Source organism: Pipra filicauda, unplaced genomic scaffold (genome assembly GCF_003945595.2).
Source record: "Pipra filicauda isolate LSUMZ 115617 unplaced genomic scaffold, ASM394559v2 scaffold424_size589613_pilon, whole genome shotgun sequence".
In the NCBI taxonomy this organism is placed as follows: domain Eukaryota; kingdom Metazoa; phylum Chordata; class Aves; order Passeriformes; family Pipridae; genus Pipra; species Pipra filicauda.
Window position 1 is genome coordinate 204,083 of NW_024104559.1, and position 27,130 is coordinate 231,212.

Genomic DNA, 27,130 nt, shown 5'->3' on the forward strand with positions numbered 1-27,130 from the left:
CACCACTAATGAGGATGATGGGTGTGACATGGCTGATAGGGGGACACAATGACAAAGGGGACACTGCTGATAGGGGGTCACCACCGATGGGGGGGACATGGCTGACAGGGGGTCACCACTGACAGAAGGGACATGGCTGACAGGGGATCACCACTGACAGAAGGGACATGGCTGGCAGGGGGTCATCACTGGCAGGAACACACGGCTGACAGCAGGGACATGGCAGTGGGGGGGGGACTCACGCCTGTTGTGGTGACAGGAGGTCACCACTGATGGGGAGGACATGGCTGACAGAAGGGACACGGCTGGCAGAGGAACACCACTGCCGCAGCAAAGGCGGCTGATGGGGGGGACACGGAGTTCAGGGGGCTCACGGCTGTGGGGTGACATGGCTGAGGGGGGGCACCACGGACACAGGGGACACCGCTGACAAGGAGGACACGGCACTTGGGGGGCTCATGGCTGTGGGTGACATGGCTGATAGGGGGACAGCACGTACACAGGAGTGTGATAAACAAAGTCTCGAGTTTCTATAAGTTTTTGAATAAGAGTTTATTATGTGGTAAAAACAAGCAGCCGGCTGGGTGACAGAAATGGTGACCAGTTTCCCAAATCTGCACGCCTACTACAGGGTACATTTAGTATTTATCTTAGCTACTTCATGCATATTAATTATATCATAGACATATACATTTTACAGGTTTTGCTAAGTATTTAATATATGGGTTTTCCTACAGCTAAAGCTAAAAGGGTTATCTCTACAACCAGTCATAATTCATGCATTCTTGGATGAACAGGCGCCTAAAAAACCCATATTTTATTTTTAGGATAGTAGGGAGGTTTAGGGCCCCTTGACCTTGTAAGGGTCTGTTTTATTTCTTTATGGGGGTGTAATTAAGTTTAACAATCCGTTTGTTTTATTTTGACGTAATCACCCATTTGTTTCACGAATCACAATTATTTATTTATCACAGGGGACAGCAATGACAAGAGGGAACACGGTGTTCGGGGGGCACACGTGGCTGCAGGGGGACACACTGACAGAAGGGACACGGCTGGCAGAGGAACACCAGTGCCACAGCGAACACGGCTGGTGGGGGGCACACGGCTGACAGGAGGGACACGGCGTTTGGGGGGCTCAAAGCTGTGGGGTGCCATGGCTGCCGGGGGACACCACTGACACAGGGGGCACTACTGAGAGCGGGGACACGGCATTTAGGGGGCTCACGGCTGTGGGGTGCCATGGCACTGACACAGGGGGACAGCACTGAGAGGGGACAGCACCGACAGGGCTACACGGCCGCACGGTGCCATATCTCCTCCCCGCAGCGCCTCACGGCCGCCCCTCGGGCCGCGGGGCCTGGCGGGCGGGCTCTGACCCTGCCCCTGGCGCTGCGGGGCGGTGCCGCCGCGCTCCCCGCCGTGAGGGCGGGCCGTGCCCGCCGTGCCCGCCCCCGGCTCGGCGCGGCGGAGTGGAGCGGGCTGGGCGGCCCCCGCCCGGCAGAGCCCCGGCGCCCCGCCATGGTGCAGCCCGGGGAGCAGGCCCGGCTCTACCGGCCGCGGCCCGAGCTGCTGCCCGCGGCCCACGTCCCCTCCTTGCCCCACTACCAGCGCCTCTACCAGCGCTCCGTGGAGGAGCCGCACGGTGAGCGGGGCCGGGCGGAGCGGGGCGGCGGGGCAGCGGCTCCCCGGGCCCTCCCGGGGCTGCCCGCGGGGCTTGGGGGGGTGTGGGGACCGCGGGGAGCCCCCCACGGCTGAGGTGTTCAGAGGGTGCTCCTCCTGACCGCAGAAGTGTCATCTGCCTCATCCCTCCCTGTTTTCTCTCATCCCTGTTTCCCTTCATCACTGTTTTCCTCATCCCTGTCTGTTTCCTCTCATCCCTGTTTCCCTTCATCACTGTTTTCTTCATCCCTGTTTCCCCTCATCCCTGTTTCTCCCTCACGAGCCGTGGCCTCCGCCTGCCTTTGCAGAGTTTTGGGGTGACATCGCTAAGGAGTTCTACTGGAAGAGCCAGCACACGGGACCCTTCCTGAAGTACAACTTCGACGTGACCAAGGGGAAGATCTTCGTGGAGTGGATGAAAGGGGCGACCACCAACATCTGCTACAACCTCCTGGACAGAAATGTCAATGAGAAGAAGCTCGGGGACAAAGTCGCGTTTTACTGGTGAGTTTCTGGGTTTGTTGTGGCGTGGAAGGTGTGGAAATACCCCTCGAAAAGGGACAAACAGCGTCAGTTTCCACTGAGGTGAATGAGAGGCTGAGAACCTGAGAGGCTTTAACCTTTAGGTGGGTACAGCAAGTGTTTGCTTCCAGTGTCCTTGGGAAGAGCTGTGTCGTGGAGCTTCTCTGCCCTTCCTGGGATGCATTGGAGTGCCTGGCATAGCAGCGGGGAGCACCTGACTTCCAGCTCTGCCTTTGCAGTTGTACCTGCTGAGAGCTCAGAGCAGTCAGAGATGGGAGTGAGATGGGTGCTACAACTCCCTGGTGAAGGAGATAGATGTGGACGGAGACTGGGGTGAGGAACAGCTAATATCTGACAGCTAAAAGCTCATAAACCCCATATCTCCCGTGTTTTTGTATTGTGGGTCTGGCAAGCTTCCACTCCTGTGGCAGAAACGTTCCCCAAATACCTGAGCTTATATATTGATTCATTGTACTTAAACATGTTAGCACTGGTGCTTTCAGAAAGACTGGCTTATCTACCTTTGGGAAGAAAAGTTACTTCCAGCCCTATCTCAAGTATGTTTGTATTTTTTACCAGAGTAGTTACTAGCGTAACTATGTGAAGCTTAATTTTCATGTTGATGCAAACTAGGTTTCACTGGCGATGTCTGAGCTCCAGAATTAACAATCCCTGCTGAACTAGCTCAGCTGGCACTTCAGCTGTGTCCCCAAACACAGCCATGCCTGGCTCTCCTGTGCATTTTGCTGTTTCCCTTGAAACAGTATTTATACTGCATGGATATGACTGTATGTGGCAGTGCAGAAGCACAATTAGATGTACCCTGTGTTAGGGATGCACTCGTTGGGATATGGGGAGTCCCTTCAGCAGAGCAGCTGGAGAAGTCTTACCGTCATTGCAATAAAAATGTCAGATTCTCTAAGTGATCTGTGCAGTTGAAGGTTTCCCTTGGTGTAAAGGGCTCACACTGGAATTTCTATCCATAGCACTCCTGCCTCAGCAGAGGAATTACATGCACTGCCTAGCAAATAATCACATTGATAAGGCACAGGTGAAATGTTGAAAGTGTTTATACTTCCCTGCTAGTTAAATACATTCTCAGCTCGCTCAGATGCAAAATGACTGGGGCTTCTGAATGAAAACTGTGTAAACTCATTCAGGTAAAGGTGTGCCAGCAAACAGAGCCATTTGGCAGCCAGTGCTGGGCTTTATGGAGGGACTGGGTACCTTCTTCTTGCACATAAATCTTTGGGTGACAGCGAGGCAGCAGCCTACAGCTTTAATTTGGGCTTGGTGAAGATTTTTCTTAGTTATTCTGGCAGCCTGGGTGTGGGTATTTACGGTGCTGAGCAAAACTTGGAGTGGATATGAGAATGGTGGGTGACTGTCAGTTGTGGTGTTTCACAGTGCTGAAAAATAAGGTGTCTCCTCCTCCTCAGGAGACAGTTTTCCCTGATTGTTTTGGGATAAACTTTCCTAGCATGGTTCTGTCACAAGTGACCTGGCACTGCTGTGTGGAGCTGGGAGTGTTGTGTCAGGTGGAAATGCCGGTGGGAGGGATGGAAGAGGCACACTGGACATGACATGGGTGGTACTGACCTGCACACCTGTGGCACTGAGGACTTGAGGAAGTGGGGCTGAGGGCTGTGTCTCATAAAATTACTCCTCTCTGGGCACGTGCTTTTCTTCAAAACAAAACAATAATTAATTGCTCTCATCTTGTCCTCTGACATTTTGTGTTTAACATTCTGGAATGAGCCTGGCTCCCTAAAGCACTTGAGGTTTGTCGTGCTGTATGAAAGATCAAAAGAGAAATTAAAGCCTCTGAAAGCCAAATAGGTTTTTTTATTTTTGAATACCCGAGCTTCTAAGAAGTCTGTAGCCTGCTAAGTGGGAAAATGTGCTGACCTTGTACCAAGGTATGGGTGACTGCCCACCTCTGGGAGCTCTGAAAAGATACAAGACCACGGTCTCTGCTTTCAGAGAGGAGAAATTAGGGAAGAGGTGAATAACGTTTGGAGGCATTGCTGAGTGTCTCTGAGAAGTGATGTGTGCTGACAAAACTCAGCTGCTGACTGGCTGTCTCCAGCCTTGCTGGGATTGGAAGGAGCCAGCAGTTCATATGAGTTTGTTATGGCCAAGCTGCTCTGGAGGTTCCTGCACCACCAGCAGTCCAGAACTGCCCAAATTGGCTCCATTCAGGGGGTCTAATCCCAAGCCACATGGAATTGCATTTTCAGCACAAAGGGCAGTACAAGGGATTGCTTCATGCACCAGAACTTGTACATAGGTGACGTTTGCTGTCGTGGTGGTGTCCTCACGGTGCTGTTAGGAGGACTGTGTAGTTCAAAATGCCCATCCTGAGTTGCAGGAAACACTTGGATTTTCCCTGTGGCCTGTTTCACTCTGGTATCTCACGCTGCTCACGAACGTTACAAGTATTTCTCTTTCTGCTGCTTTTGATTCCTCTTTCTCTGCTTGGTATTGCTGATGTGGCCTAAAAAAAGGAACAGAAGCTCCAGGAAATGCTTCTGATAAAGTGCTGCTCTCAGAAGTGAAATCTCTTTCACAATTGTGTGGAAAGGCTGAGGTCGGTCACAGTGGTTACTGCGGAGGTGGGTACCTGTGGTGACATCTGTGGGATTCGCAGGTGAAACGCACGCTGGACAAACTGCTGGGACACTGAGGGGTCTTACAGCAGTGCTGAGGACTTTGTCATGGGTGGTTAGTTAGGGCAGGAGCACAGTATTCCTTCAGTGTGCTGTAGACATGCCCACGGCACTGGAGTAGCCCTTAGTTCTGTGCTGAAGTGTCTGTCAGTGATCTCAGCTAAACTTCAGCCTGGGCAGCTGTGGAGGTAAAAGTATAACCAGGTGGGAATTCAAAAAGAACAACACCCATTGCAAAACTCTCTCTAATTAGACCCCGGGGTGTGAAGGCACTTGGATGCAGCCTGCTCTGTGCATAACCTGTGCCTCTGGTTCTCAAACCAGTCACTCCAGCTGCAGTGCTGGTGGTGCTTGGTGGGACCAGGGGACAGGGGCAGGAGGTGCAGCTTTACACAGTGTTTTTAGAGTCCCTGTAGCCAAGGTGTGGGGGCTTAGCAGGGGGCTGCTGGCTTCTGCCTGCTCTGGGAGAGTGTATTAATCTTCTGCTTTCTTAATATTGACATATAACACACCTAGAAAGGAGCAATAAGGATAGTAAAGGCTGCTGGAGCTCTCTGGAGCTTTGTTTAAACAAGAGAATAACTGCATTATTCCCTTGTTCCCTAGAACAAGCAGGACATGCAAATATAAGATGAGAAGGTGTGGTTTGTTTGGTTTGGGTTTCTTTGTTTTATTTTATTTTAAAATGTAATACAGGATTTATAGGCTTGTAGCTCTGAGATATCTTCTAATAAAACTTTCTGCAAGAAAAAACCCTCACAACTATAGAGCATTTAAAAAAAAAAAAACCGAAAAGAAAAACAACCAAATCAACCCACACATCTGTCATATGCACAGAGGCTGTGACTGAGAATGCTGGCTGTTAATATCCAGCCTTTTAAAGTGTTTAATTGTAACCAGTTTCTCCATGATACACTTGGCTCTGCTGCTCCCACTGGCTTCAGGGCTTTGGAGTGTCCCGTGTCAAACTGACTCTTCATTTCTTTGGTAACTTCCTGGATGACTTTTTATACTTCCAGTGATGAAGCCTCTTTCAACACTCTTCTGGTGGTGAAAGCACATCCCTAAATCACACAGTTTGTTTAAAGAACAAAATTCACCACTGGGAAGGTTTTTACTGATCCACACTTGCAGGCCTGTGCCTGGTCTGGTTCATGCTCACAGCCCTACCCAGGCTCAGCACAGCTCCTTTCCTGATGGGGATTTCCACGGGAAAAGGGGTGACCCCTTCAGCATCCTCGGCAATCCACGTTATCTCCCCACTGTGTGTGCTGAGTGATAGATTGGTGGGTTTGGCAGATATTAATTCTTTTGGAAGCATTTCTGGACGGTACAGTGCTCTGCTTCTGGAGATCAAGGAGATCGGGTGCACCTGAAGTAGGTAAGAAATTACACTGAATGTATTAGTGTTTTATTGAGCTGTAAATCTTGTACCTGCTTCAAGGGCAATGACAGTTGTAGTTGCCATGCCAGAAAGTGTAACTCTGTTCTCTCTTTGTGAAATCTGCCAGCCTGGGAGGGGGTTACAAAGCTGGCTGCATGTGCCTGAATGCTCCAGAAAGCATTTCTCATCCCTCCAAATGACAACATCTCTGACTGAGCTGTGTGGGTAGTGCAGGAGTGGGAGTGGTGGGAGCATCAACAGAAACACAGGATTGAAACGTGGAGTAAAGGGAGTAGTGTAGTAGCTCAGACACGTCCAAGTCATGTGCTTTCCCAGCTTCTTTGGAATTCTTCCTCTCCCAGTTCTGGGACAGTCCCCCAGCAGTGTGGTTAGTGCTGTGGCAGTAGTGCAAGCAGCTGCTGTGTTTGGATACTCATATATAAGTGCAAACTGGGACAGGAGGGACTCAGAGCTCATCCTCAGGTGTAGCTCCCTGGCATTTCTCCATAGGTGGATGGAGCCTCCAGCTGTGGGCTCTTGGTTGTTTGGAGCAAGGCCATGCTGGGCTGAAAATTAACCAGTTCCATGTAACTGCTCTGATTGTCCTCCTGTGGGGTTGGTTGCAGATGAGAGATGAAGACAGTGCTGCCTCAGGGCAGCATGGTGATGTCTGCTTAAAGCTTTGGAGGTTCTTAGTTTGGCCTGAGAGGCTGGAAGACACAGGGATCATGGTCTGAAACTTGTTTCCAAGGTCTGTGTGTGTGTGTGCACCGAGACCTGGCCTCTGCTGGTTTTCTCCTGTCATATCTTGAGGTTCTTCATTCCCAAGTGCTTTTGTTAATGGCTTGTACTCATGTGCTCTGTCCTCTCCATTACTAGAGAAATCTCTGAGGTAGTTCCCAGGTGAGGGATGAACTAAACATGTGAGAGCAGTAAAGTACACCCTTCAGGCACGTCCTGTCCTGTGGGTTTCCCATGTGTGGGGTGTGCTTTCCTGGATGCTCTGAGTCAGGGGGTTGAGCACTGTGGTACTCAGGCAGTTGGCATGCACAGAGTCACTGGAAATGGTTTTCCCATTCCAGGGGCTGACTGGGAAGCAGAACTTGACTCATCCATGTCAGCTACACTTGCTAGTTTTCAGGGAGATGCTGGAAAGGGTGATTAGTTTGATGTTTTGGGGATCCCAAACTCTGTTACTGCTCTGCAGAGCCTTTTCCATCACAGGATGCAGGACAGGAGCAGGAAGGTGGCGAGTTCTCCCAGCCTTGTGCTGTTCTGCTCTGCAGTGCAACAAGGGCAAGGGGCAGGTGGGAAAAGTTGGTGACCACTTGATTACACGGTGCCTGTGGTTTCCCATGGTTTTGCCCATTCAGAACCACCCCTGGACTTGTGTCTCCATGGGAGGGTGTTCTACATTACTCAAGATTTTCTTTGGAAGTAGCTTTTACTGAGCTCAAATAACGTGTAATTCTGCTTCTGTAGACAGAATGAGACCTTTCTCCTCTGATAAGTCAAATCTGTTAAGAAAGAAGGCACTCAGGCAGCACTTGTGTGGTTGCTCCATGGCAGAACAGTGAGGAGAGGGGTTGTTTAAGCCCTCCAGCTTGGGAGAGCAGCTCAGCTGCCTTGATTCAGGGGAGCAGCTTTCCTTTGGGTTTTGTTGGATCTGTTTGTTCCCAGCCTTTGTGCTCAGAAACCTTTGGTAGCTGCTACTGGCAGGGATACAGCATCCATCTATATAAATACAAGGGAGTATCCAGGAAGTATTTGACCAGATAAACAAGTGGGATGTCTGTATGTGCCCAGGATTAGGTGGCATGTGCTGCAGAGGAGGGCAGGAACTTGGATGTGGAATTGCAGAGCTGCTGGCCAGGGTGTGCTGGTGGTGTTTGCAAAGGGCTGCCGTGCCAAGGGCTGGGAGGTTGCCAGCCTCTCTTTGCTCGGAGAGAGCAATGAAGGGGGTCCTGGGAAACAGTAGATCTGACTTGCATCCCTAGTGGAACAGGGTGAGTGTGTGCATGGAGCAGTGCAGGCTGCTGGGAGAGGTGGTGGAGCTGCTGGCAGTGCTGGAGCGCGGGGCAGGCGGCTCTAAGCGCATGGGTACGGCTGTTTTCCTTCTGGAAGTTTCCCACAAAAGGTTGTTCAAGAAAGTAACTTAACTGTGGATGGAAGAACAGTGTTTTTTGGTGCTTGTTTACTGTTGCCCTTTACTTCCTCACTTTTAGGGGTCACTTTTCAGGACCAGCAGCAGGTCCCCCAGGGACAGCGTTGAAACCAAACTGCTGATGGGGTCTCACGTGCCCTCCAGAAACAGCATCTCCTGCTGCTGGTCCTGGAGACAAAACATCAGATGCTGGTTCTGCCCCAACATGACATTTTGGTTTAGTCTGAGAGGCTCTTGGCTGAGCTGTTGTGAACACCCCAGTGCTGAAGTGCAGTGCTGAGGCTTAAATGACACCCATGGCATCTTTTATGTTCTTATTTAGTACTTTTTCCTCGTGCTGCTCATTGCTCTGAGAGAGCGTCTTGCTCTGGTGATTCAGCACGAGGGATTTAATAATTTTTCATAAGTTTCTGCTTACACCCCTACCCAAAATTGTTGGTTTATACCCTGTCCAAAGCTGCATTTCTGCACAGCTCTGGGTATGTGTAGCACAATAACTGCCTGGGGTCATTAGTGAGGAGGGTGTGTGCACAGACAAGAGCACCTGGATTTTCTCATGTCTGTGAAACTTTTATCTTGTTGTGCTGGCAGGTATTACAGGGAACTTGATATGTTTTAAGAATACTTGGTTACTTTGGGAGGGGCACCACAGTTGTGCAGCGATGGTATATTGCAGATATTGGCAGCAGAGTTGAAGCTTGGGGTGGATAAATGGAGTTCCTGGACAAAGGGGATGGTGAACTCCTGTACAGATTCAGGACATGGAAGATCGGAGCCTTCAGTTTGCTTATTGGACTAGAAAACCTGATTATTTTAGCTGTGTGAATGGCTTGTGTGTTCTTCCCTGGCACCCTGGTGTGAATGGAGCTGCAGTGGACAAGGCTCAGGCCCCATGTGGGTGCTCCAAGTAGGGGATGAATTGATCAGGCTTTGCCAAAAGAGGTGTGAGTGGCGCTTGTTCCAAGCGTGGCATCTTTCCTGGGGGTAGTTGCCTTGGCTGTGCCTGGTGGGCTCTCTGTGCCCAAAGCTCTTGGGCTGTAATACCCCTTGTGAAACCACAAGACCTCTTGCCTCCCCCCAGCCCAGGGAGCTCGGGCCTGTTGGAGCAGGTTTCAGTTCTCTGCTTGCATTTCTGCACATCACTTGTTGTAAGTGTCGAAATGTGGTGGGGTAGGAAATCGTGAGCCCTGGCAGTTGGCCATGAATTCAAAGCTCATCATTTTCTTAGGTGCCACCTCCCTTCTTTAGGGGAATCCCTCAAGGAAATGGAGGGCCTTCCTGGTTGCTTTTACACACCCAGCTACCTGATAGCCCAGAGAAGCTGTGGCTGCCCCATCCCTGGAAGTGTTCAAGGCCAGGTTAGACAGAGCCTGGAGCAACCTGGTCTAGTGGAAGGTGTCCCTGCCCATGGAACCAGGTGGTTTTTAAGGTCTCTTCCAACCCAAACCATTCATTCTGTGATAGTGAAGCATGTTTTCCATTCCTATTGCCACTGACCATCTTCTAAGAGATGTTCTTTAGATGACAGTCCAGCAGGTGACACCTGGTCATCACCTGTAGAGGTTTAGGAGGCATGAAGGTGAAATGCCCACCATAAAATCTGATTAAAAGTTTAAATTTCCTCTAATGACCTTCATGGATATTGTTTGAGCCTCCATTGAAATCAACTTGCCTGGCTTTCCGTGTTTCTGGAAGGTCTTCAAAATTTGGCAGGATGCTCCATCCAGAGATGCAGTTATTTGCCAAAAGGGGGCATTTCCCAGCTACAGGTAACTTGTTGATTATTTTACTTACAGAAGCTTCATCCAGGATCTGTAAATTGTTCCATGGCCCAACTGTAAATTGTTTAAACAAGGAATCAACCGTGTTTTACTGAAAATAAGCTGTCCTCCTGTTGGACTGATAAAAATAGTCCTTGCTCCTCTGAAAAACTTACTGCTGGTAAACATCTAAAATGTTTCCTCTCATGTCAAACTCTCACATTTTTCCACAGCATTCCAAGGGTTTGGCTTGCAGGGTTCCAAGCACTGGCTGAGGGCAGCCAGACTCGGTGATGTACTGCATGAGTCTTGCACATGACCTCTGTTGCAACGCTGTGTAATCATTCTGTTTCCAAAAAAAATAATTAAAGTTGCTTAAAAAAAACCTTTCCTCTAAATAAAATAGGCAAAAAGGTGGCATTTTTCTTCCTTGGCTGTTCTCTTGTGCTGTAAAATAACGTCGGAAAGTAAGGACATGATTAGGGTTAATGCATCTCCCCTTGACTGGATGGTTCCTTCAGAGATGTCTGAGCACCCTGCTGCCTAAAGAAAGGGGCTTGAAGTAGATTTTAGGGCATAGCCTGGCACGAGTGGGGAAAATTGGAGGGAATTCTGGCAGGTCAGTAATAAAGGAGTGATTTTGGAGCCGTGTCCACCTCCAGCTGGACTCTGTGCTGTAGGATTGCTCAGGGAATGGCAAAGTGAACGGTGGTTGGGCTGCACAAGATAAATATTATTTCTCTAGATGCTTCTGGTATTTGTTTAGGTTCTGAAAGGCTGCAAATACAGACAGTAGCTGAGAATGTATTTAATGAGAAGGGAGGACAGAAAGATGGATGTGGTTTTCCCGTGGGACACTAGCAACCGTACAGGGTGTTGGGTGTTTGCTTTGTAGGCTGCGTTTCCATATGGCTATTTTTGAAGGTGATTAGAAGACTAATTCCTTGATCAAAGAACAGAGGATGGCCAAATGTCCCTGTAGAAATAAGCTCTGTTTTAGCTGTTCTGTAAAATACAGGCACAGTAATGCCTGTGTTGAGCTGGGGCTGGACTTTGTGCATCATGCTCTGTAGAGCACAGGGCTCCTGATTGCCGGCCTGGTTTGGGTTTCTTTGTGGCAATAGGAACCTGTTCATCCCAGGTACATGGTTAACTTTAAGTTGTGATGGTTTGGCTCAGAGATGGATTTGAAGAAGAGCCTTGTTAGGCCCTACCTATGTGTATGGGGGGCACTGGAGGGGAAAATCATAGGGTGGTTTTAATGCAGATTTAACTGTGTGGTTTTAGGAGGAGATGCTGTTAAACTGGCCAGATTTTTCTTTTCCCTAGGATTTCTCTTCCCAGGTTTACTCAACAGTGTTCTGTCATTGCTGCCAAATATTTCTGAACTCACTGGGGAAACCTTTTCACCAGCCCCTCCCAAGCTGCACTCTGTTGTTACACCACTTCTTCTTTCACGATCCTTATCATGCTGCAACGGGATTCAAGCGTGGCTACAGGGATGGTAGAGCCTGAGCTTTCTGGTAAACCTGCTGCTCAAAAAACCTCTCAGCCTTCCCAGAACTGCTTTGGGAAATCCCTGCCGTGCATTACTGTGGTGGGAGGTGGGTGACATTAAGCATGGGCAGGGCTGGGCTGGCTGCCCTGTTATTATGAAATGTCCTCATGAAGGTTTTTTGCAAACCTGGAGCCAGAGGTGCAGACCTGCTGCAGACCCATCTGCCTGGGCAGTCTGTTCAGGACTATTTCCACACTGAACAATCCATGCAAATACCAGCATTTTTTTCTGATGAAATGCTGTCTTTTTCTGACTATCTTGCACAGCTGGTCTCCCCAAACTCCACATTTCACCATAATCTCAAGTGCTGTTCCTGTGTCAAATGGGCATAAGCAAGGCTAGGGTGGAGGGGGAAATCCTATTTTTATCAGTTTGGGCTGCTGTTGTTCCCAAAGGACCAGGCTGTCTCCAGGCAGACCCTTTTCAGGCTGCAGGTTTGGGGAGTGTCCTGAAAACAGGAGGTGTGTGAGCAGCTGGCGCTGGGCAGGCGCCAGAAGGGCCCGGGGCTCCCGCTGCCCACGGGGCACACACGTGAGCCCATTCCACACATGGCAGGAGCTTGGCTGGGCCCAGCTCTCCCTGGCATTTTGGCTGCTCTAATTCTGGACATGGAATGAATCAGGGAACCATGAGCCCATCTGGCTGCCCCCAGTGACCTTGCACGTGAGGAGCTGTCACTGCAGCAGGAAAATTCCTCCCTTTACCTTGTAACCTGCTCTGGGGACAGGCTGCTCCTGGAGCAGGAGCTGGCGGTCATGGGTCATGCTGTCTCCATCCTGTGCCTCTCATGCAGCACTTGGTGCCGTGCTCAGGATGGATTTTGGGCTCTGAGCTTGTTTTAGTTTAGATGACAACAGAGAGGTCCTAGGGTGGACATTCTCACTGTCCCCATCTCTGCCCTACTGGAGTCTCTCTGCGGTTCCCCACTGTGCAAATTCTTCCTGTGGTGTTGCATCATTTCCTGTTGCTTCTTTGCCTCTTCCGAAACCTTTCTCAAGCCGAGAATCCATGTTTTCTTAAGGGTACTTTCCAGTAGGTGAAACGTGGAGCCTTTTTCCTGCCTTAAGCAGTTGCCCTCTGGGCTGCCATCGCCTCCCTGCCGGTTGGGGAATGAAACCTGGTGGCTTTGAGGTGATTTGCTGTTCTCTGAAACTTTACCTTCCAGGTGCCCCACACCCCAGCTGTGCTTGGTCACCTTGGGTTAATGCTTTTATTTAATCAGAGAGTCATGGAATGGTTTGGTTTGGAGGGATCTGAAAAAGCCATCTCATTTCACCCCCTGCCATGGGCAGGGACACCTTCCACTAGACCAGGTTGCTCAAAGTTCCACCCAACCAGGCCTTGAACACTTCCAGGAAGTGGCAACCTGTGCCAGGGCCTCCCCACCCTCACAGGGAAGAATTTCTTCCTAATATCCAATCTAAACCTCCTGTCTTTCAGTTGAAGCCACTCCTGCTTGGCCTATCACTACATGCCCTTGTAAAAAGAGAATGATGTGCCACAGGAGTTTAGAGGAGAAGCTTAAATGATCTGCAGCCCCTTTGGTTCTCAGTGGGAGCATTTCCAGGGGCCAGAAAGGCTTTGGCTTTGTCCCTAGTTTGCTTTGGTCTGTGATTTTTCTGTTTCTGACTGTGTGGATCTGCAGATGGTCTGGCAGATCTTGAAAACTTCTAACACTTCACTTGCTTGCCTTCGCTTCATCCTTCTCCTCTACACCAGCATCTCTTGGTAGTGTTATAACCCTTGTAAACCACAATTATCATCAGCAATTACCTTGAAAACCGTAATTCCCACTGATGCAACCTGTGCTTCCTGCTGCTCCATGCAAATGCAGAGGGAAGCAGTAGTCATCCGTTACTCAAAGAGGTTATGCAAATAATTTTTCTTTGGAAATCCAGTGAAAAGGAAAAACCAAACAGCATTGCTGGTTTCGTTTTTGGGCCAGCTTTGCTTGGTCCATTTGGCTGCTCTGGGCGTCTGTGTCCCCTTGGCCCCTGAGCTGTAGCAGGTTAAGTCCCTGCCCCTCACTGCTGCTTGTCATCCTACAGCTGAGATGAGCTCAGCTTTCTTGGTTATGTGATGAGTGGTTGAAGCAGACCAGTGCTTGGAAAGTCTTGTAGTCAGCTCTGATGCTTGGCAGAGCGTGGTAACTTCTCAACTTGCTTTGGTGCAGACATCCAGGAGGATATCTGGGCACAGCTTCCTTCTCCCATACTGCTGTTCCTCACCCCTGACTGTTCCATGGGGTCAGTGCTTGAGCTAATGGGGCTCTGAGAAACACCTGCCTGCTCCTACAGACCACTTCCCTGCTCCACAGGGTGTGTACAGCACTAAATCATTTGCTAACCTGGGTGATTTACTACCTGGGCACCAGGTGAAACAGCTCTGGGGCTCTGCATCTCCAGGGTCAAACTCCCAGCTGAGCAGGCAGTCTGAGCCCCCATGGAGGTGACAAGTGTTCACGTTCTGACCTGGTGTTTTCCTACTCCCCTGCCTGGGGTGATTTCTCCATGGGGTCATTCTTTGCTCAGACAGTGGCAGGGCCACTGGAGGCCTGTGCAGTGGGGCTTGTGTGTGTCATGGTGCCTGTTCTGAAGTGGGGAGCCCCTTATTTTAACTGCTGGCAGAAGGGAGTGGTATGATAAGAGCTCTGCAGAGCCTTTCCTATGTTGACAGGGATCTATTCTGTGCAGAGCTGGGCCCTGCTGTCCTGCCCACCTTGGTGGTGGTGGGCCCCTGATGTCCTTGGGCTGCCTGGCCCTGGCAGTGAATGGCTGCAAGCAGCTAGAAAACTGTCCTCTTTGCATGAAACCCACCTTTTCCAACAAATCAGGATTTCTAGGAGAAGGCCTGCCTTGGAAGTCCCCAGTTGTGCATTTGTGTGTTTAGTTTAAAGGACTTGCATTTCCTTAGTTGGTGGGTGGTTCAGTGGAGACCGCAGAATCCTAGAATAGTTTGGGTTGGAGATCATCCAGTTCCACCCCCTGCCATGGGCAGGGACACCTTCCACTAGCCCAGGTTGTTCCAAGCCCTGTCCAACCTGGCCTTGGATACTTCCAGAGATGGAGCAGCCACAGCTTCTCTGGGAATTCTATTCTAGCCCCTCACCACCCTCACAGGGTAGAATTTCTTCCGTATATGTATTCCATCTGGCCAAAAATTGCCTTTCTCCAGCTGAGCATGCACACAACACACAGCATGTAAAACACAGGCTTCTCAAGTGCTAAAAAACTCAGATGCTTTCCTGCTGTGACCCAGATGATACTGTAAAATTTTGAATTACAGTCGCTAAATGTAGGACTGGGTTGGAGGAAACTCAAACTATGTTTCACTGTGAATTTCATCTGATGGCGTATCTGGGAAGTTTGGGAAGCTGAGAATTGGGTTTTCCTTTCAGAAGAAGCCTTGCTGTCAGAGCAGAGATCGCACAGAGCGATCACAGCAGTGCTGCTGCCAACTATTTTCACCAGCAGTTCCTCAAAAAAGGATATATTTGGAGGATGTTGGATTCCGTGAGGTCAGAACTGCATGCTGTGGGTGTGGAGGTGAGCTCTGCAGTAATACTTTCAGAAGAATGAGGTTTTTTATTATATTTTGATTTCTTTTTCAATTGAATTTGGAGAAGTGAATCCTTTTAAGATGCTGGGGACTGACAGCTCTTGCTCATGTCCAGTGGGTGCTGCAGGGAAGATGCTGCTGGCAGAACGTCGATGCCAGGAATCTACAGGCTCTTGTACTTGGTAGCGTGTGAGTGGACATTGCTTTAAATCCCCTGCCTAAAATCCATCATTCTCTGGGCTTTTGTGCCAGAGCAGAGGGGACAGCACAGTCTGAGTGCTGCTGTGGCCCAGTGAGTGTAGCTGTGGGCACTCCAGACTATTTTCAGACATGGAGAGACTTAAAGCAATTGCTTGCTCTTGAAAGACTGCTCCGGGCCTTGACTGTGGATGCAATGAAAGGAGGTGTTTTGTCCTGTAGAAACAAGGACATGACTTGTTTCCCATTAAGCACAAGATCATCTTAAAATCCGAAGCCTGAGGTTTCCCCCGCTGGTGTTTGTGGAGCTCTTTTGCAGTCACGCGAATGAACGGGAAGGACTTCTGAAAGCCCCCTGAAAATCCTTGCAGAAGTTTTAACTTTTGTCTGACTTTGCTCTGCACTTCTACTCTGTGCAGGCTTTGAGGACAGGCCTGGGTTTGTTCCATGGCCTGAATTTCCCTCCCCAAGCCCGATGAAGAAGGAGTTGATGTATTTGAGACGCGCTTCTCCCGTGCCGGTGTGAGCGGTACCGCACACAAGGTCCGTGTCCCTTGGGGGTGCTGTGTGTGAGGGGCAGCACAGCTCTGCCCAGAGGGATCTGCAGGGCTGCTCACCTGAGAACCCACAGTTTGGAGGACCTGGCTGCCCCCAAATAGCACCCAGGGCTGTGGGCTGCCTACCTGCCTTTCATGGGAAGCCCTCCAGATGGGACAGCCTGTGCTGGTCTTTCCTCCTGGTGTGTTTCTCTCTCAGTAAAGGCTGTAATTAGATCCTTTGCTGCAGCTGAGCACAGGCAAAGGGACGTCCCTTCTCCCTGCCCTGTTCTGTTGGGCCCACAATGCCCAGCAGACCCCAGTGCAGAGATCTTCAGGTGAGAGATTAGTGGGCTGAGACACTCCAGTGTGTATTTGGAAGCATTGTATTGTCTTTAAGAGCCATTCCATAGCAAGGCTCATGGCTTAGGGCAGAGCTGCTGCACCCAAGCAGGTTTGCACAGCACCAGCCTTGATGTTGCTGGACCTGCAGTGTAGAAAACCAAACCTGGATGGTGAGGGAAGACACCCAGTGTGCAGCCACACACAGCAGAAGCAGATGCTCTTCCTCTGAGCCAGATCAGTTACAGCTGCTCAGCCCAGCACTGAAATCAGCTCTTGGATCTTTGACTTCAAGTAATAAAATCAAAAGGGAAACACTCTTGATTTCCTGGTTTCTCTGTCCTGGCTGAGAGTTCAGCTGTAAGGGACTTTGTCTAATGGTTTCACATCTCATTTAGCTCAAAGTGATGCTCATGGCTGTGATGGGGAAAGGAGAGAGAACTGCTGGATGCCAGGACTGAGCCTGCCCTGGGCACTGCTTCCTGTTACCGTGCTTTGCTTTGTCTTTGTGCTCTTATGTCTCTCCTCTTTGCACTTAGGAGGGGTCAAACTTGCATGAAGGATCTAGCAGGGAATTGCCCTTCCAGGAGCCAGTGGTGGGAAGATTCCCTGTCCAGTGTCAGTGCAGGTATCCATGGGCTCAAATTGCTGCAGAGCTGCAGGAAGCCAGGAATGTAACTGGGTTTCAGGAGGGATAAGTGTGTAAGCATCAGATCCACGAGTAGCTTTTGAATGGGATGATCCAAGTGTAACCACCAGTTCTGAAGCCCCTGTTCTACGTGGGGCAGGAGGAGCAGAGCTTGTGTCAGCAGAGCTCTCCCAGCTCTTGTCTTGTTTCCACTAGAACTGTGTCTGCCATTGGAGCACGTGGTCACTACTGTGCTGGCACAGAAGGGCACAGAATTACAGAGAAATGAGAGTGTTACTTTATGCATTTCTTCACCCCAGTAACCTTCCTGCCCTCTGTGTTGCTGGGGGAAGTGGTTTTCACTAGAATTCAGCGTGTGTTTTTGGTATGCTCTGACACGTTGGAGAGTGAGGTTTCTCTCTGGGAGTCAGATGGAGCCTGGCTCCAGTCCTGAGGGAGCACAAGGCACAGAGGTGCTTCCTGGCTTCTCCCCAGCACCAGTGTTGCTTTTCATTTGGCTGCACATCCTCGAGGGGACACTTTTCCAGGGAGACTTTCAGCTGAGGGTGATGTGATAGCCCTGTTCTTCCATTAGGTCATTAGTGACCATTAGTGTTTCTGTTCTGGCTGCCTTGGGGAGATCCAGGAAAGTGCCTGACTGCTTCCTGGCTGTGGGAAACCACTGCTTCTCTGAGTGTGAGGTCATATCAGGTTCTTTAGTCATCTCCTGATGCACTGGGAGTGCCACCTCATTTGCATGGCTGAAGCCTTTTGTCCCATTAATATTAGCTGGTTTTCATTTTGGTACCAAACTGTTTCCCTGGGGATATAACATTCCAGTCCCATCTCCAGGTGCAGCCCTTGGCTCTTCTTCCCACCCCTGTTTTTAATGGCCTTGTCCCACTGAACCATCACCTGGGCTGCAGGAGCCTGGAGTTGGTTCATGGGAGACCACAGGGAGAATGAGGCAGAGCAGGCACTGAACAAACAGACGTGGGTGTATTTATATATGACCTTGGAAAATAAGACAGCCCTTGGCATCCCATCCCAGTCCCTCAGATGTCAGGTATTTTGGGGGCTGGGTGTTATTTCTGAAGCACTAGTCCATGTTTCATGCAGACATATCCACAGAGGAGTGAGGGGGCCATGCCATAAAACCCACAGTGCCCTTGAGCTCTTAGCTTTGCTTCTCTTGGACCCCTCTTACCTCTCTGAAAGTGCCACATATTTCCATTTCACACATTCAGTTGCTTCCAGTAGTGATCTACACAGGGATGGGGACTTTGGACTAAATTTTCCTGCCATTGGAGAACTTTAGTCCAAAAGTGGATGTCTGGGGCTTGGTTACTCTGTGCTCGGAAGGGCAGGTGAGGACAAACGTGTTGTCCAAAGCGGTTCTCAGTGTCACTCCTACCTTGTAATGCCTGTGCAATAACAAATATTCCCTGTTTTTCCAGGGAAGGGAATGAACCTGGGGATTCTACAAAGATCACCTACCATGAGCTGCTGCACAAAGTCTGTCAGTTTGCCAACGTCCTCCGCAGCCAAGGTACGGGTGAAGCAACAGGAGCAGTGGGTACTGGGAAGGCATTTGACCAGGAGTGTGGAGATTGGGTTCACTTTTTGATTAATTGCCAGTCTGTTGAGTAATTCCCATCAGTTTGCTCTGCAATGCAATGCAGCTCTGGCTCTGTTGGTGAAAATGGATCAATGCTGGTCACGTCAGCTGTACAAGGAAGAAATCCATGCTCAAAACTTCCTGCTCTGGGGCTTTTCCAACAAGCAATGGGCACTAGTTACTTTCCTGCTTCCTTCAAGGAGGCAGATGAGAAACATGGAGCTTTCATTACCATCATCTCTCAAGAGCCATAGGGCTTGAAAGGCAAAACCTGAGGCTGGTGCAGCCCTAACTCCAGCTGGACTTTCATTGTGTGCATATAAATGTGGAATTAAAATCATGATTTTCTCTCTACATCCTGTTCTTTTGACATGTGATGTGTTCATTTTGACCAATGCCATGTTCACTTCCCTCTGTAGGCGTGAAAAAAGGAGACCGGATTTCCATCTACATGCCAATGATCCTGGAGCTGGTCATAGCCATGCTTGCCTGTGCCAGGATTGGAGCTCTGCACTCTGTTGTGGTAGGAACAAGCTCTTGGTGCTGAGCTCTGGGGGGAGCAGCTCTTGTTTTTGGGAGAGGAGCTGGAAAGATGAGTTTGATCCATGAGATGAACGGAAACTAAATTAAAATGCTGCTGTTTCCTTACATTAACTGTGGAATGAGCTCCTTTAGCTTTCTCCATCAGCACCTGGTGGGATTGTTTGCCTTGGCTGAACTGCACAGCAGCTGTTGGGTTTTTGGGGTGGGTTTTTTGTGTGTCCTTGCTGACCTTGCTGTGTGATCCCTGGCAGTTCGCAGGTTTCTCCGCAGACTCTCTTTGCGAGCGGATCCTCGACTGTGGTTGTTCTCTCCTCATCACGGCAGGTAAAACAGGCATCTGTGCATCTCCATCGCTGTGCCCTCTCTGAAAGGGCTTTATTTAAAAGCCAGTTGCACTTGGAAATGGGAAAGGCGGGGCAGTGCCTCAGCTGAGCCTCTCAGGGTGAATTACTGCTTCCCACTCTGAACGCCCAGTGAAGCCTCTAAACAGCCCTCCCAGTTGGTCCTGTAAAGCCTGATGTCACCAGCTGCTAATAACTTGTTTCTAAACACTCCTCCTCCGTGCTCCTCCTCAAAAGCAGCCAGATGTTTGCAAGATGTATCACGAGGCAATCCTAATATAAAAAATTCCCACCCTCCCCGATTTTAAGGACGTTTCTGCTCCAACTCCCAGCCTTGTAAAGCAAGGGATCAAGAACGTGGCAGTGGTTGCAAGTAAGGCCACAGCATTTCCCCAGCTGTTTTTTGCAACAGTGCAAAAAGTAGTGGTTTTATTAATTTCCGTGGCATGGAAAGGACCCATGAAACTGCAGTCTGTGTTCTGGCTGTGTTGGATTATTTCCCACAGAATATTCCCAAGAGATTTGTCAGGTCAAACTGGGACCTCTCCCAGGGAAGGAATTTCACTGTTTCTTTTGGTGTCCGTTTCTCTGGGCTAAGAGGGTGCATTGGGAGAGCTTTCCCAGCAGCTGCCTGTCAGCTTTCCTTCCCTCCAGTGCAGGAGCTCTGCTCTGCCCTCCTGAAGCTGCTCGTTGCTCCAGCTGTTCCCTTGGCTGGGAAGCCCCTCTGATGTTTTCCTCACCACTTTGCAGATGCTTTTTATCGAGGGGACAAACTGGTCAACCTGAAGCAGATTGCAGATGAAGCCATCCGGAAATGCAAAGACAAGTAAGTTTGGATCCCCTTGTAAGAAAGGCATTGCTGCTGGAATCTGCTCCTGGTTACAAATGGAAGGGGAAGTTTTCAGGTTCAGACACAGACTGTCATCAGATGTTAGGGAAATAATCACAGTGAAATTACTTTGGTGAGCTCACAGACACAGCATCTGAGACTGAATGTGGGTTTGTGTGTTAGATCAGACATGAAAATTCAGGGCAGATAGTCTGCATGTTAGAAATTCAAACTCTTTAAAAGCCTTTAAAACTCTGAAACTTGAAAATTGTAAGTTTATATGTCTGTAAAAGGTTCTTGGGAGGACAGAAGTGATCTTGAAGCTGGGAATTAATTAGTGGAGGCTGTGTTGATGCCCTGACAGGGCTGAAGGGAAATAAGATCATTCTGTTAGTATTTTGTAGGCTGTGTTGGCCCTCATAAGGGGACAAAGACCCACTCTTTTCCTTGATGTATAATCAGGCTTTGAAAGCCTTTCCTCCCTCTGAATCAGGCAGTTGGTCATGCCTAGGGATAGGAGCAGCCTCCTGATGCCTCCTGGGTGCTGTGGGAGATCATCTTCATGGTCACAGGCAAGCAAATTGGGATTTATAAGGAATTTCCCCAGCAGTGGCCTGGGAGAAGGACTTGTGGGATCCCCACTTTCTTCACAGGAATCACACCCGAGGAACCCCCACTGAGCTGTGCACAGACCATTCCTGTTCTCTGAGCTCTGTTTCTGTGGCTGGTGTCCTTGGAATTCCATGGAGTTTGCATGGCAGCACATGCTGTAGCTCAGCAAAAGCAGCTCCAGGCCCCTGCTCTGTTCCAGTGCTGCCTGTGAATCCCAGGAAGGGCCGGCTCAGCCCCTGAACAGCCTGATCTCACAGCTCCTGCCTTTTCCAGGGGATCCCCTTTGAAAAAGTGCATCGTGGTGAAGCACCTGGGGAGAGAAGAGGTGGCAGTGGATGGGACCTGCAGCAAGTCTCCCCCTCTCAAGAGGCTGTGTCAGGATGTACAGGTAGGTTCCTGGGGGGATGAGAGGGGAAGTTGGATTGCTGTGGGCCTGACCCAGCAAATAAATTGGTGCAAAACCACTGCAGTGATTCCCTGGATGCTCCTGTTCTGACTCCTGTCCCTGTTTCCTCCCCTCCTTGCTGTCACTGCGTTGTGAGTGGTCTGAAAAATGATTCCTTTGCCTTACCAAGGTCTTCTCCCTGCTGCTTCCTTTAACACCATCACAAGCTGCCAGCCTGCAGGACCCCTGGGCACAGGGGTACATCCTCCAAAGGACAAGGACAAGATGCCTGTTTGCCTCTGCCCAGTAAAGGACTTTTCCTTCCCAGGCCTGTATCTGTCTCCCCTTTTGTGCAAAGACCAGGTGCTGTCCTGCACTGGAGCTGTGACAGTGGAAGCAGGAGAGGAAAAACCAGGAGGTCTGTGCTCGTGGTGTGGGTTCAGCAGAGCCCCCTGCCATGACAGCAGTCCTGCTCTGAGTGCAGTGTGTGCAGGGCACAGTGGCTGTGTCAGCTCTGGGGCTGGGGCTTGCCCTTGACACTGAAACCAGATGGAAGCATGTGGGCCAGAGGAATGTGGGGAGGTGAGGGTGGAAGGAGGAGGTGGTGGTGTGGAGCTGTGGCTGCCTACTGAGCTCCTGAGGCTGCCCAGCACCCACCTGCTGCCTTTACCTGCTTCCAAGGCAGGTTGTTTTCGGCTCCCTCACAGCTCTGTGTCTTGCAATGGTCTCTTCTATCCATCTGTGTTTGGTGATTATTTGCACTGAGTTATCCCCAGGCTGCTGGCTCAGAAATGGTTGTATTTGGGGGGATATTTGAGCTTTGGGCTCTGCTTTCAGAAGGGATGGTCTGTGCACATCCTTGGAAGAAGGAAGTCCAACAGATTCTCTGTCTTTGAGTTAGTTTTCCTTGTTCAGCTGTGTTAATTTTATTGGAGTGTTGCTTGGTGTTTGCCAGTGCCTTGGCCTCCTCTGCCCCTTGTCCTGTGAGGGCAGGGTAGATGTGAAGGAATGGAAAATCTGGACCAGACCAGCCTTCCTGTGTGAGGTTTCCCTGGTTGGGTGGTGGCAGGGAAGCCTGTCCCTGTGCTGGTTCCTGTAGATGAGTTGAGGTTCTTGTGCAGAATGTCCCAGGAGAGACTGAAGGAGGTTCTCTTACCCTTTGGCTCTTGCTGCTCTATTTGTTCAGGCACTTTCTTAAAATATTATTTCCCTTGTGGATGCATCTTTACCATGTCCTTGGCATGTGTAAGGATGCTGGATGCTGGCTCTGTGCCTCTGTTCCCAGCTGTGCAGGGGGTGGTCTCGGGGACCTGCCCTGGAGGCAGCAGGTACCCAGGGGAAGTGGTGGAAGTGGGCAGGCTTTTACTCCAGAGGGCATCTCCTGGCCTGGCCCTGGATCTGAGCGTTTTCCAGCCTGCCAGGATGGTTTCCCAGCATGCAGGCCCGTGGGCTTCCAACTCCCTGCCTGCAAAGCCCGGTGTGGATCCTCCGCTTCCCGCCTTTCACTCCCTCTTTGTGGATTTTTAACAGGAAAAAAAGACTGAGAGTTCACAGAGACTCCATCCCAAGGTATTTACACACAGCGCTGCCTTCCTCTTCTTGGCACCTCCCCTCTGCTTCCCCTCCAGCTCCCCACCTCCCTAACTGCTCCGGCTGCACGGCCACACGTGCCTTCCTAACCTGGGATAGCAGGTGCATGTTAGTGACAGATCCCACCCGCTGCTTGCTGGAGCTGCCCACGGTGTGGGGGTGAATGCAGTGCCACCAACTGCTGCCAGGAACAAATCCACATCCAGAACCCCCCAGGGGCAGGTCAGCGAGCCGAGGGGGGAATGCAGAGCCACTGGGATGCACTGTCGGGGTGAGGGTGGAGGACGCTCTGCCTTTCAAAAGCAGCTCTTGGAATGCACTTTGGGGTGAGCCTGGCAGGGATCACCTGCAGCTTCCTGGCCACAGGCAGCAAACCTGGAGCTCCAGAGCCAGCGTGTGGGCTCTGCCTGCCTCATCCAAGAGCTGTGGCCTCAGGACCCCGGAGCAGGCAGGCAGAGGCAGGCCTGGCCTCAGGGGCTGTGCCGTGGGTCTGACCTCCTCATGAGGCAGAGGAAGCTGAGTGTTCCTCTCCTTGAAGGAGAGGTGGAAGAGGCAACTGTTGGATGGGCTGGTGTGAGCCTGCCTTGGGCTCGTTTACCTGGTGCCTTGCTGGTGGGACAGACTTGTGGAAACGCTTCCCCAGGTAGAGGCAGGAGCCCTGGGGATCTGTGAAAGCTTTTCCAGGTGGGCTCAGTTGTGCCAAGCTGTCGAGCAGCTGGTGTCCCTGCACCACATGTGCAGGAGCTGCGTGCTGGGCTGTGGGGACCCGGTGCCCAAATGGCACATGAACATCTTTAGGGCTGCAGAGAGACCCTGTGGCTGCTCTTTGTGCCTCTGCACCCAGCTGAGGGAGCTGTGGGAGCTCCAACTCTGCAAGGAGGGCATGTGCAGATACCTGCCCTCGCAGAGATGTGGGAAGTGGAGGCCTGAGCTCAGGCTGGGGAGTGTTGCCTGCTCAGTTGCCCCCCAGGCTGCTCTGAGGAAAGGTGAGAAGGCCAGGGGGAGTTAAGTCTTGCCCTGAACGGTGTCACCCTGCAGAGGTGGGCAGGCAGCACAACCCTTGGGGTGACCTCTGCCCATCAACCACAAGCACTGGTGGCTCTGTCACCTTCAGGCAGCCAGTGCTGGGTGGCTCTGCACTGGAGCAGTCACTTCTTATCAGGGTAATTACCTTAAAATGCAGAGAACAGGCTTTTTTGGGTCTGCAGGGCCAGACAGTGTGAGCCCACCGTGTCCCCATTTGTCTCGGGCCGAGCTGCCCTGGGGGTCCCTGCAGGGTGAGTGGGACAGGTGGCTGTGTGGCTGTGCTTGCTGCTTTGCTGTGGGGCTGGGGCAGCCCCAGAGGGCAGGAGGAGCCTCATTTGGGGAGAGCCCAGAGCAGCTGCTGCTGCAGGGCCTCTCCTGGTGCTGCTGCTGCCCAGAGGGATCCGTCGGCGTGACCTGTGGTTTGGACACTCTGCTTCAGGTCTTGCATCCAGACTGTGTTTAAAGGTTTTCCTCATGGCTGTGGGCTGAGAAAAGGAGCTTCTGGAGTGGGACTGTGGCCCTGATGCATGGTTTGCATCAGGCTGTGCTGTGAACATCCCTCTCGACGGCCCACGAGCAGGGCAAGGTTGGGGCTGCACTCCTTGTCCTCTCTTGCTTTTGGGCAAGCATGTTTCTAATCTCCTGCTTTCCTCAGACCCCCTGGGACCCAGCTGTGGACATGTGGTGGCACGAGCTGATGGGCAGTGCCAGCACCGAGTGTGAGCCTGAGTGGTGCGATGCCGAGGACGAGCTCTTCATCCTCTACACGAGCGGCTCCACCGGGAAACCCAAGGTGTGTTCCCAGCTCCCTGCCATGGGACAGGCTGGAACACAATAACACCTCGGCTGGGGAAATGGTGAGGGTCACGGTGGGAGGCCCCAGTAGGAAGAGGAGCCACAGATGTCTTGGGAAAGAGGCTGTGCTGGTCATTCCTGCTTAGCTGCTCTTGGAGCTTGGTGATGCTCAGCTTGGCCTGGGGGGGCTCGGGCTCAGGTGGGAGCTCTCCCTGACTCTTACGTGCCTTCTCCTCACAGGGTGTGCTGCACACTGTGGGTGGATACATGATTTTTGTTGCCACCTCCTTTAAATACGTGTTTGATTACCAACCCGAGGATGTGTACTGGTGCACGGCCGACATCGGATGGATAACGGGCCATTCCTACCTCACCTACGGACCCCTGGCAAACGGGGCAACCAGTGTGTTAGTAAGTGCTGGGTGCTGCCACTCCAGCAGAGTGCAGGTGGTGGTGCTGGAGCTGCATCCCTGCATTGCTCTGTGATGGTGTGCAGTGCCCTGGGCTCTGGGAGGGAGGTCGGTCACTGCTCAGGGGGTGAGTTTGTGTGTTGGTTTTGGGTGGTTAATTTTTCAAATGCTCCCCTGCTTCTTTCCCTTAAAAGTACAAGCCTTGTGTGCCAGTGGAGCCAGGGCTGTTGGGGGTTACTGCAAAAGCTGGATCAGGGAGTGATGCTTTCCCTGCTGATGCTGATTTGACAACCTGTTTTTTAAGTCCTGTGTCTGCCTCTCCCTTAGCAGTGTAACTTGCATATAGATCAGGGAGCCAGAGACCTGTGCCCAACAGTCCCCAGGGAAATGCAAGCAGCAAAAACACTGGTTTTTTGGTAGAAGGCCTTTTTGGGGTTCTTGGTACTTTGGGTTGTGGCTCTGTCACTGTGTTTGGATCTCTCACCCTTTCCCATGTGGGCATTTGTGCTGGTGGGACTGTGTCATGGTGGTGGCCACCCAAGTGTTGCAAGGGAGTGTCAGGGGACCTCTGCTAGGACATTCTGAGGGGGGGGTGTGATGCCAAATCCATCCCAAGGAAGCAGTAAGGGGGGTCCCTGACCTTGGCTGGCTTCAGTGTGTGCTGCCCCTGCCATTCCTATGGGCATTCATGCCAGGGTGCAGCTGCAGTTTGGCTCCTCCTGCTTGAGGGGTGCTGCAGGTGGGGAGCAGTGAGGAACAGCTGTGTCACTGCCCTGTGTCCTCTCAGTTTGAAGGTGTCCCCACCTACCCGGACGTCGGGCGAATGTGGAGCATCGTTGACAAGTACAAGGTGACCAAGTTCTACACAGCACCCACGGCCATCCGGCTGCTGATGAAGTACGGGGAGGAGCCAGTCAAAAAGTGAGTCCCAGTGGCACAGGGGTGCCTGGCTCTGGCTGTGCCACAGCAGAGCTGACTGGGAGATGCCAAAATAACCAGTCTCCTTTTGTGCCCCGTGGAAAAGAGCTGAGAAGGCCCAAATAGATTTTGGGTAGGCCAGGGGTTCTTGCAGGCTCTGCTGTGCAGTGGGCTCCCAGCTGCTGCTGTCCGTGGCCTGCTGAGCCCCTGCCAGCCCCTCCTCTCTGCAGGCACAGCAGGAAGTCCCTGAAGGTGCTGGGGACCGTGGGCGAGCCCATCAACCCCGAGGCCTGGCTGTGGTACTACCGCGTGGTGGGAGAGGAGAGGTGTCCCATCGTGGACACCTTCTGGCAGACAGAGACGGTGAGTCCTCACTGGGGGGTCCCTGCCACCTCTCCCTCCCTCGTGCTCCCCACAGGGTCTCTTTGCAGGTTTACCAAAGTGGGTTTTTGGGGCTGTGGGGAACAGTTTGGCTTGCCCGGGAGACTCTGGTGTGGCCTGCAAGTGGTGGCTCCACTTCTCTTCCTTTTCTGGACCTCAAACAGGCTCCAAGGGGAGACCTTTCCCTCCAAAGGGTCTCTCCCAAGGTCTGCTCTGGACCCTGCTCTCCTCCCCGTCTTTTTCTCCTGTAGCAGCTCCAAAGCTTTGTGCCCAGAAAAAGGCTCTGTGTCCCCTGCCATATCCCTTCCAAGGCCCCATCCCCACCCCTGCCAACCAGCCTGTGCCTGACTGGGATGTGATGTGACCAAGCTGATGCTGACAGCTGTGGGACAGGCTGGCAGGGCCCACACTCACTTGGTTTTGCATCTCTTTGCAGGGAGGCCACATGCTGACACCCCTTCCTGCTGCCACCCCCATGAAGCCAGGCTCTGCTGTGAGTACTTGTGTTCTCCTCCCCAGGGGCAGGGAGGGCTCCCCAGGAGCCTCAGCAAGGCCCTGTCTGTACCATGGCTGGGTGGTTGCAGCCTGGCAGGAGGGTGGTGGGACTGTGGTACACGTGGGGAGGTAACCACAACCCAAAATCCCAGGCCTGGCCCCCTGCACTCACAGGCTCCGTGTACCACAGCCTCTCCAAAGCTGCC

At 51.5% G+C, this 27,130-nt stretch overlaps 1 protein-coding gene across 2 annotated transcripts in view; it reads left to right on the top strand.

Moving 5' to 3' along the window:
• Positions 1 to 1,374: 1,374 nt before the first annotated feature.
• Positions 1,375 to 27,130, top strand: part of ACSS2 (acyl-CoA synthetase short chain family member 2) — a 31,097-nt gene continuing 5,341 nt past the window's right edge. Inside the window, exons 1-13 of one of the 2 annotated variants that reach the window (XM_027721532.2) lie at positions 1,375 to 1,645; positions 1,971 to 2,166; positions 18,439 to 18,530; positions 19,019 to 19,122; positions 19,394 to 19,466; positions 20,234 to 20,309; positions 21,198 to 21,312; positions 22,840 to 22,878; positions 24,581 to 24,718; positions 24,961 to 25,131; positions 25,918 to 26,051; positions 26,279 to 26,411; positions 26,866 to 26,922. In XM_027721532.2, the coding sequence (XP_027577333.1) occupies positions 1,522 to 1,645; positions 1,971 to 2,166; positions 18,439 to 18,530; positions 19,019 to 19,122; positions 19,394 to 19,466; positions 20,234 to 20,309; positions 21,198 to 21,312; positions 22,840 to 22,878; positions 24,581 to 24,718; positions 24,961 to 25,131; positions 25,918 to 26,051; positions 26,279 to 26,411; positions 26,866 to 26,922 (1,452 nt within the window). In that variant the 5' untranslated portion in view covers positions 1,375 to 1,521. The remainder of the gene's footprint in view (positions 1,646 to 1,970; positions 2,167 to 18,438; positions 18,531 to 19,018; positions 19,123 to 19,393; positions 19,467 to 20,233; positions 20,310 to 21,197; positions 21,313 to 22,839; positions 22,879 to 24,580; positions 24,719 to 24,960; positions 25,132 to 25,917; positions 26,052 to 26,278; positions 26,412 to 26,865; positions 26,923 to 27,130) is intronic. The other variant, XM_027721533.2, reaches the window with a different exon arrangement.